At 39.3% G+C, this 11108-nt stretch overlaps 2 protein-coding genes across 2 annotated transcripts in view; one reads left to right on the forward strand and one right to left on the reverse strand.

The window, feature by feature from the left end:
- The window catches only part of LOC116102078 (zinc finger protein 431-like), a 68472-nt gene extending 67657 nt beyond the window's left edge, over nt 1-815 (reverse strand). Inside the window, exon 1 of the mRNA XM_031386269.1 lies at nt 208-815. Coding sequence (XP_031242129.1) covers nt 208-210 — 3 coding nt within the window. The 5' untranslated portion in view covers nt 211-815. The remainder of the gene's footprint in view (nt 1-207) is intronic.
- The window catches only part of LOC116102082 (zinc finger protein 345-like), a 332287-nt gene that overhangs the window by 29503 nt on the left and 291676 nt on the right, over nt 1-11108 (forward strand). The gene's annotated exons all lie outside the window — the stretch shown is intronic.

Here is an 11108-nt window from a genome sequence, read left to right on the forward strand (position 1 = left end):
GTGCCAGATGCTTTGAACAGATGCCTCCCTCACAGTGAAGTTATTCACAGCCCACCGCTGGGTTCAGGTAATAAACTAGGACAAAAAGTAACAGGTGGCCAGATCTGGTCACAGCTTACCAGCCAGACCCAGGGACAACCCGCCACACCAGGTCCTGCTACACAACTGCCTGCTCCTTCCCCCTGTGGGCAGTGACTCAGCACTCACCATGTCGTGAATTAGGAGTTTGATAGAGCTTCCCTCACAGCACTCAGCGGCGGTGCTCGGAAAAACAAACAAACAAACAGAACTTTTCAAGTCTACTCCGTTATAGACCTGAATCTGCCGCAAGGCACCCGGAAGGTCCCGCCTCCACTTCTGACGGACAGGTCCACCTCAAGGCTCTGATTGGTCATTAAATCTTGAGTAAATGAGCACACACACACCCCCTTAGGGTTAGAGTGTGCTAGTGGGACGTCGTATAATGGTTGCTGGTCCTATAACAGTACCAGATCTTTTCCAGATATACAGAGATTTGCATTTCACAGCACTTATGCCTGTCTTCTACCCGTCTGTCTTCCCATCCAGCATCGGGGAGAACCCACCACCTCAGCTCCGGCTGCTCAGCCGGCTGCTCCTCCGCTTTGTAAACAATGACCCTGCGCTCTCTAGCTCCCTCAGAGAAATCTGGAACTTGCTTGAACTCCCTTTAGTTTATTCATTAGGCACTTCCCCTTCTTCCTCCGGAAATGAAGGTGGATATGTAATGGAAATCAAGCTTGCAATTGTAATTCCCAAATTTGACCTGTAAGCGTCACCTGCCCAGGAACCAGGTAACTTCTAGGCATGCTGGGAATTGTAGTTCTTTGTAAATAACGAGCCCTTGCGGGAAAGAACAGTGGCCAAATTGATTATCTGTATAAACCCTTGCAACATGTGACCAGGGGCCATTCCATCTGGGAAATTCTGGGGATATTTCTGACCCAGGTCCATCTCTTGGTCAATACTTAATATTTAATAAACGGTTGTTTTAAATTTGGACCGAAATGGTTAAGTTAGTTTTTCCGGTAAAACTCAGGATTACTGTATGGAGTCGCATAAGGAGATAAACTGCCCCAAATTCACTCTTCATTCCGGATAATCGAGAGGTGGGCTGACCCAGCCAAGGTCTCCAGGAAATGTGTTCCCTCTGCAGACAACCATGGTGAATGGCAGACTCGGGAAAAAAACAGTAAGCTTCCTGTTGGTCTCTGGATTCTGGTTAAGGGGTACCCTGTCTGATGAACAGGGAGAACTTGATAGGGTTTGTACACCCGTTCGGGCAATTGAGAGATACCTATCGGTTATTTTTTAGTAATTTCTACGTAACTGGGAGTTCATCCAGGGCCATCAGTTATTTTCTGATCAGTTATTTGCCATGGAGCCCTGGAATCGCCCCCTAGTGACACTGGGAGATAGAAACTTCAGTGACCCAGCACATGGCAACTTCAGCTGGGTTCCAATGCCTAGGCTGTCCAACAAGGCAGAGACTTTCAGAGGATACCAGGCAGTCCAGGGATTATACAAGGAGGCCGCTGAAACAGTCTCCTATCGGTTAAATTCTCCTAGACTGATGAAACCTCTGTGTAACACCAATTCAGTCTTTGTTGTTCTTTCCTTTGTTTTGTGACTTGTCCACTTGTCTAATCCTTCCTTGTTCATTACTGTTGGGGGTTGGGGGGGCGAGTAAATTAGAGGAATGCACAATATAAGAACTTACGGACCTAGAAGCAGAAAAGGCCAAATTTTTTTTATTTTATTTTATTAACTTTCATTGCATTATGAAGAGAAAAGTTACATGATTTCAATTTATCTGAATTTGTTAACATTTAAAAACGTATTTTAAGTAAATAGAATTAAATCACATTCTTGTATTCTTGTTTCCCTTTTGTATTCCAACTCCTCCCAGAGACCCCCCTTCAATACCTACAATACCTTTTTTGTCATATTCCTTAAAATTTATAAAATATTATAACAATAAAAATAAGTATTATAAAAGTTGTTTGATATAAAACAACAATTTAGCAGTCTTATGTAGATGCTCGTCTACAGCAATAGTGAAAATACATTTTTCTCAATATAAATTTTAAATAACTCCAAACATATTAACTGTATATTTCAAAATAATACATCACTACTAGTATTTTCTTAAATGAACATGAATATATAAACCTTTTTTTGTTTGTTTTGTATTTAGTAGAGTTTAAAATCTTGGCTCTTACTGTGGTACAAGCCCAAAATAAAAACAATTTTTAGACATTGGATTTCATGGTAATAAGGCTGTACTTCAATAACCCTCACATCACCAAAGGATTTTACCTCCATAGTAGCTAAGCTGAGAGTTGACAGTTCTGCTGCACCAAGAAATGAACTGTAGGCACGATTTTTGGATACAGACTTCCTGTTATGGTCTATCCATAAAGCCATTCACCAACTGTTTCAATGAACAATGGTTCTGCTTGGAGAGTGGCACAGACATTACATGAGGATAAGAATTTAGTTCATTAGCTGTGATAATTTGGAAAAGTTATAATGCACATAGTAATTAAAGAACACATCCCTGAAGAATGTAAAATTCCCATATATATCACATTACAAATTTCAACACATTATTATCTATAGAAATGAAACTAATATAATATTTAATATTAGGAAAATCAAAATCTATGTGAATGTTTATAATTTTGCATTCAAGTAATCTTGAAATTAATATAAAAGTATTTAAGATTTCAAAGCCTTTTCAAATAATCCCTTCTCTAAATATCTTGATATTAGAATTCATTTTAAAACTAAAGAACCATTGAAGCAACTATCTTCATCATCTTGGCCCTGGCTCTGTGGTTTATTAGTATGTTGACTGATTTTTCATCTCCCCAGTCACTCAATTTGTGACATTAAATGGCAGTGATAATAGACTAAGGAAGGAAAGATCACAGAGGTACCCATGGATTTGGTGCATTATCAGCTTCACATGGTTTTCTTCAATAAACCTGTTTTCACCTTGGCTACAGTGATCTCTTTGAGTATCCTTATACTTGTAGGTCCATATTTCTGTTTTGCAGCCCTGTGTCTGTTGTGCCTTCTAAACACATCTCAGGTTTAAACTTTAATTTAATCCAGAGAGATAATGTATCTAAAAGTGCTTTTATACATGCTATTCTTCCTCTCGATGAGGACAGAAAGAACATTTTATGCTTAAATGTTTCTATTTTCTTCACTGTCAGCTTCTCTACCTCAGGCTAGTTTGTTAACCATTTTAGTGGTATGAAAGTTGATACTCTATCAGCTGTGGCTCTCCATATTAATTTTCTGTTCCCTGCCCCTGGACAACCTATATAGTCTGTAACTGTTTTTGATGAAATTTCAATACATTTTCAGGAATATTTCTATTTTACAGCTGGTCCTTGAAATTGAAGGACTGATAGTCTATGTTTTCCACTATAACAATAAATTTCTTCCCCATAAATCCATGACTATATATGCCATATACCATATATGGCCTCAATCTTCCTCTTTGATCTTCTGGTCCTATACATTTAATCCATTTTAGACTTTATTTTATCTGAGACAATGCCCCAACCCCTAGGAACTGTAGTCAAGTTAGACTACAAAAATCTTGTAAAATTACTGTTACTTCTATGACAGTATACAGTAGGCCTTCAATTTCAATTTCATGTAATGGTAAATTTCAGTTTGGGCCTCTTATAATTCATACTAGTTTGCTAAAGTGTTTGTTTCCTAGTGTGTTTAGAAACTCTTGTTTTTCTCATTGGAGTAGTTGGAGTAGTTAAACTTCGAGCAGTGCTGACTGTTGTATCAGGCATTAACTTTTCTAGTTGTTCTATAGAACATTCTCTCCCTGGCTGAAAAGAAACCAGTGGCTCCTGTTGTTATTTGGCAAGGCCAAAGAAAAGCCTCCTAAGCAGTTTCCCAGTTGTGAGGAACGTCCTCGTTTGTCTCTTGATGATCTATATTCACAAGCCTTATGTCTGCCCTTTCCACATTTTTATATTTCCCAGGAATCTTTTTCCTGGATTACCTTTAGTGAAAATACTATCCCCAGCAACCAAGACGGTTGTCTATAGTCTGTTGGAAATAAGCTGGTCTTCCACAGCTAACGTATTGAGCATTGTGAACTCTCATACTTTTAACAATTTTAAAATGTTAAAATTTTCCTATCATAGGAATATTGAAAATATTAGATACAATATTCTCAGTAATTGTAATTCATAAGTAGGCACAGATCTAGCATTTAATGATCTAATATCATTTTTGCACTCAGTGTTAGCATTTTGAAAGCTAAAGACAATTTATCTCTTGCATCTGGATCCAATATTGCACTATTTAGGGTTGAAGTTACTCTGTGGAAAAAAAAAATCAGTAAAATATTCATCTCAGCATTGCGTTATCTTGGTAAATGATTCAGATCATATTCCCTATTGTTCAACATTGTCCCAAGAATTTAAGACTACTATATATCAGTATAAGATCACATCATTTAACATAATCTGCATTCATAAATCAGTATATTAACCTATACCTAGCATCTGATTCTTGATAATATTAGTGCCTCTAGTCCTATATATTGCTCCATAGATGGCACCTCCTCTATCTGCCAGGTCAGCCGCTGTGTTTGATGGCAGTCTTCTATTATAGCTCATATTAAATCTTCCAAGTCCTTTGAAATTATACAATATTATTAGCACCATATTCTAACCAACTGAGCTAACTGGCCAGACATACAATATTATTTAACTTAAAATTTATTTAATTAAAGTTATTTAATACCTGTTTTAATAACAGTTATTCACCTGTTTTAATAAGGTGAGTGCCTTCCATAGGCTACCATTGCCTCTCTATTTTTTTTTTAAATCTAGCACCTCAAGGAGCTCCCATCCAAAGTTTTCATAACCTTGTACATTTCCTTTTTTTGAACGCAATTCTCTTACAGTAGCTAGGAAAATTATTGTAGGTTTTCTAGCAGGATTGTACTGCCATCCTGCAATCTCATATTAAGGTAGTACTATAGTCTTTAGATCAAATGTCTTTGGTCTAGCTTAAGAAAGTTACTTATTTTTATTTAAATTATCCTGTAATTTTTGTACTACATTCCACCTCACAATAGTCTCCTTATCTAAGTCTATTTTATGTGAATTTAAGGGAGAAAGACAAAGAGATTCTCTACTTTCTTCTTTATGCTGACTTTTCTAAAAGAAGACATAGAAAATAACAATCATTACTGAGCATATTATAATTAGTTCTATGAAATAATTAAAGCAAAATTATATGAGGTACAAATGCCCTCTGCTATAGTATTTTCCTTTTTTTTTCAAACACAGAAAATATCTCTTTAAAATCTTACTCTTTTCTTCCTTTAGAGGCTTCACTTTATTATGCACTTTTAGAAAACATTTCTACTTATTTCCCTTTACCACTCCTACACTTAATATATATTTCTTTTTAAAACTTTTTAAAGTTTTAAAAGCTTTTTAAAATTCTGTTCTCTGGGGAATATTCTGTTATGAGCATATATTATAAACTCTGAGGTCTAGAATTTCAGCTTCTGACTCTTCCAGTCTGCTCCACATTCCTGTAGCAGGGATGATCCTGTGCCTGGATTTTTCTCATCCAGCTCCCATGTCTGGCAATTGTGGAGAATCTTGATCTCATGCCTAGGATTGTATCTCATGCCTAATCTGAATCTCAGGGCTAAGCCTGAATTTCAGGCCTTATGTTTGCACACCAAATAGTGTAAGCATTTTGCGATCCCATTTGAGAGTAACTTAAGACATGGAGACATCTATCTATTTTAAAACTGTTGCCTTTCTGCTGGGGTAGCCTCTCAGCTAGCTACCAGCTTGACTTCTCCAGTGCTCTCTATCTCCACATGGTTTTCACTACCTAACCCCCTACTCCATTGTCTCCCTTCCTTCTCCTTCTCCGTCAGTGTCCCCACTTGTCTCCCCTCATCCCTGTGTCTATCTTGTTATACCTGGAAGGCCTACCTATATTTCCTGCACCAGCTTCAGATGCCAGCTCTTTATTATGCAAAACAAAACAAAACAAAACAAAACAAAACCACATTCCTTCATTTTAAAGGCAGGTAAAGAAGTGTCTATCACATCCTGCTAGCTGGGTACTGCTGGGTACTGTTTCTATGTTAAAAATTTGGGCTAGTGGAACAAGATATACATATATTCAGAGAGATCTGCTGGGATCTCAGAGCATGTTATTTGCCTGACAAACCAATCCCCTGGGACTCAAGCCCGTTTTGGTTTGTCTTCTCCCCATCCTTGGCCCCTATTGGCCATCAGAGTACTGTTTCTCCCTGCACCTGCATTATCCAATTTTTTAAGTGGCAAGTAATTTAAGACCAAAGTTTCTAAAGACACCTAGACAAAACTTCCCCAACTAAGAAGTGCCATGCATCACAACCTATGGACATTGATCAATTTGGGAACCCTCAGAGATGTTGTAAACAATTACCCCCAACCTCAATAAACCCTGCCCCACCCTTGGCACCACTCACAATGGCCACTGAACTGCTCTGTAATCTCAGAGATTCTGGGAACAATTATTCCCAGCTGGTTTAGCCTCAGTGACCAGGGGCCCCAAGACCTCCACCTACAGGGACCTTCCCTGTTAATCTACATTTAACAAGACAATATCTACTGGTCTCTGTCCTATCCCAGCAGCAAACTTAAAAGAACAATGCCAAGCTTTCCATGAGGATGGAATTCATGCCCCTTGAACCAAATCTAATTTTTAAAATTTTACTAGTAACATTTTATCTCCCCAAGCCTGGAGAGATATGTCAATCTTCTCTCCCCAGCCCTCCATTTGTACAAGGGGAGACCCTATTGAAAAATAAATGTCAGATGCAGGACTAAAAAAAAATACATAATAAACAAATAGGATAGGGCTACAAGGACAGAACCACCCTGCACAATTGATAAGCTGGAATTCTGACCAGATGTATGGCCAATGTAACTTCTCTGCAGGGATTCAGCAGGTTTTACACCCTGCTAGCTTTTTTGAGCAGGTCTTCTTATGTACATTCCTGGCCTGAGACCATCTAACTACCTTGTCTACACAACCTGACGAAACCTCCCCACTACACCTCCTAAAACAGAAACCAACTGAGACTCTGCCAGATTTAATACTAATCTTAAAAGCCTTACAGGCCATTACAGACAGAACAGTAACAGACCATATAGCCAAAGTAATGCCTCTAAACAATCTTAACTGGGAAGCAGTGGCCCCAGAACACAGGCAAGCATGCCAGGGACTAAAACAGGAACATTATGTAATATAAGATATGTGAGGGTCGGGTTTCACACATAGACAGAGTACTTTAGTTCTTTTATCACATTTCTCACAGACCAAAAAAAAAAAAAGGTGTTAAAAAGGGCAGACACAGAAAATCTCTTCCTTCCATGGAAATTCACTCATTGGAACCATGTACTGATATGATTGTAAGACTTTGTTGGAATAAATAAATATGTACTTGAATGAGTGTACATAAATAGTGTGTTGTGGGTCCACATTTCACCCCACTGCTGGGATATGTCTCCCTGTACGGTTGTACAGGGAGACGAAGTCAAACACTCCTTGCATCTCAATGTACAATCGCATCGAATGCTAGGCTTTAGGCAAGCACTGAGACACCCACCAGGTGTTACAGAAACAAAGTCTGAGACTGGGGCAGTGGGCAAGGGGGAGGGGCAGGGAGGGAAGCTGCTATTTCTTGTCTCCGGACACCCAGTCTCCACTCGGGTGCTGCACAGAGGATTCAGGAATGGAGAATTGGATTGGGGTCCACTGACCTTAGGAAGAGGCAGTGACCATTGAAAGCCTCTGGGCTGAGGATGACTACTGTGAACCTGGGCCAGGGAAATGGAGAACACCAGCTTAGCTCATCAATGATTGTGCTTAGCTTTGTGGGCGGTTGTCTAGAAGCACAGAGAGGCTGTCTACGGGATACTTAAGCTACAGCTCTGTAGCCAAAGGCCTTCTCCATGCTCCCCATGGTGGTTTCAATGGAAGACACAGTCCATGTTTATCCATAATGTCAATTTACTGTTCATCATGGAAAATGAATGCATCTGCACTCCTCAGGTTGGACCAGAGATTAAATACCTTTTGTAGGAAGGAATGTCTGGAAAGGGGAGCTTATTGTCTAAACCCTCAGGGGCTCTAGATACCGCCTTAGCATGGAGACCTCTGTTCTGGGCCCTGTGACTGACATGAAGCACGTGGCACATGTTCCAGGCCAGGAATCTGGCAGGGAGCAGGGAGGTACCTACCGTCTCATGTATGTACACAAGTTTCGGGGTCTCAAACCAGCTCTACCTTACCAAGTTTCCTGGCATGGTTTAATGTCCCACAGTGTGTATATATGTATTAATTTAATCCATTTAGAGTCTGAGAGCTCAAATAGCATTGTATGGTTAAATGTGGCTAGGGTTCTGCATTTGAGAGTAGCAATAGGAACGTATTGAAGCAGGACACAGGATTAAAAGGTAGAGAGAGATTCAGAGAGAAATCTGATGCTAGGACTTTTCCATTTCCCTAATGCATGCTGAAAACCTCTGTCCCATGTTAAAACTCGAGCCTCCTCCAGTGCACTGCTTTAGCCTAACTCAGTCACCCACTTCAGCATGTATGCTGATAGCCAGGGCCAGGCTATTTATTTAATGATAAAATGACCTTCTCTGGAAAAACTGTCCAGAAAGTAGAGACTGCTATTTAGCCCCTGAGTCTACATTTAACTGCCCATTTTCCAAGGTAACCCTATATAAACTCCAAATGTCCCCTTCCCTGTTTGCAGGAACCAAATCAAAATTTCCAGAAATTTACACAGAAAGCCATCAACTGACTCATTGAAACATAAAAGTCTGGGATTGCCATGCCTGCCCTTCCAGATGGTTTGGTCAATCCAAAACTCAGAGAAAGTGTCAGGTCGATGAATTTGATTCCTGCTTTATTTCCACACTCAGTGGGCTAATGTAAGCCGCCTTACCCGGCCAGTTGGAAGTAATGAGGCAAACACCGAGCTCTTTCCCATGCAGTTTTATTAGGATCCTTGTAATCTTGCTTGTTACATCTTACTTATTTCTACTTACATTTTATTAGTTACATCTTGTAAGTTACATCTTACTTATTACTATTTCTACTTACTCCTATTCCTATTCTTAGTTCTATTCCTACATCTTACTTCTATTCCTTACATACTTACTCCTATCTATAATACTTACTCTTCTATATCCCATACTTACTCTTCTATCCCATCACCAGCCCTAATTCTACATACTTACTATCTCTACATACTTACTCTTCTAAATCTACATCTTACCTCTAACCCATCACCAGCCCTAATTCTACATACTTACTCCTATCTCCACATACTTACTCTCTCCCCAGTCTCTCTCCAGCCCCCAGCCCCTGTGGGTTAAATACTTTCCCTGGTCCCAATCAGCATCGGCTACATGGCAAAGCACAATAGGCTGTGGGAAATTCATACCAGCTTGCATCACAAACTACAGGCACTCAGCTTCTCCAACTAAGGGCTTGATTATCAATGCTCTCTGCTCCGACCGGAAACCAGGTGTTCAAAATATATGTATATAGGGTGGCAGCTGTGGCTCCCCACAGGCTAACCCACCAGAGCACCATTTGGGAGACCTCAGACAGCTCCAAACACCTAGCTCTAAGTCACATTGTGACTTTAATATACATTGAAAAAATGGCTGTTCACAACCAAAATTCAAAATTTTCAATTTTAATATCTGAAATGATTTAGACTAGTTCAAAGCATTGGTTCAAAATGATCCAATACCCCTTCCATATATAACTGACTCCTCTTCCACCTAGCAACTGCTTGCCATTGTGCCCAATGTCTGCCCTTAAGAACAATTAAGGGAGAATTTGATGCAATGGGAACAGAAAAAAAAAATCCTATTGATTCTTTTCAGTTTTACAAGGAAAAAATATATAACAGTGTCATAACTAAAATAAAAGTGAAAGTGAGCAGGACAAAGCAGAACTGACACTGGGAATAGAAGAAAAATTGAAGCCTTTAATCCCAGCACTTGGGAGGCAGAGGCAGGCAGATTTCTGAGTTCAAGACCAGTCTGGTCTACAGAGTGAGTGAGTTCTAGGACAGCCAGGGCTACACAGAGAAACTCTGTCTAGGAAAAAAAATGATAAGAAAGAAAAATTGAAACTTGAATGTGTATGTGTGTGTGTGTGTTTGTGTGTGTGTATGTAAGTTGATAGTTTTCCATTGATGATTACCCTCCACCTCCACTTCTAATTTCCTCCTCTCTTAACCACTATCCATCAAGTGTAGTTCCTGATATTTTTGCTGTTTCACTGTATCTCTCACTGAAGTTATTAAGAAAATTTGTAGCCTCCAAATGAAAAAAAATCAACTGCTTACATTACAAGTCTACTATTCGAGAGGCTGTGTATGGAGTCCAGGAGATGGGAGAACAAATCCAGGAGATGAGAGAAGACATGAAAAAACTCCCCCCCCCCCCGCCAGGCAGTGGTGGTGCATGCTTTTAATCTTAGGACTTGGGAGGCAGAGGCAGGCAGATTTCTGAGTTCTAGGCCAGCCTGGTCTATAGAGTGAGTTCTAGGACAGCCAGGGCTATACAAAGAAACTCTATCTTGAAAAACCAAAAGAAAAAAATTTTTTTTTCTTTTTCAAATAGGTTAGTGATATATCTATCCTGATAAACTAGGACAGCAAGTTAAAATAATATTCCAATTTCATTTAAGATTCTAAAGGATCTTAAGTAAGCTTATACTCAATATGGGTAGAATGCTCCTTTTACATTGGGTGTCTTTGGATGTCTGGAGATGCTTTTGTTTCCTCTGATTGAAAGATCAGAGCAAAAGCTTATGTTATTGGGAGGGAATGAATATTTACAGTTTAGGACTGATTATTCAGAAATATGTCAATACTAAGCTGACAGAAATCAGCAAAATAATAGGCCTATAACTTTTACAATATTAGCAGTAGAATATATGTATAGTGGTGCTCCATGATATAGTACAAATCCTCCTGAGGCTTATGGACTAAT

This window comes from Mastomys coucha, unplaced genomic scaffold (genome assembly GCF_008632895.1).
Source record: "Mastomys coucha isolate ucsf_1 unplaced genomic scaffold, UCSF_Mcou_1 pScaffold21, whole genome shotgun sequence".
Taxonomy (NCBI): Eukaryota; Metazoa; Chordata; class Mammalia; order Rodentia; family Muridae; genus Mastomys; species Mastomys coucha.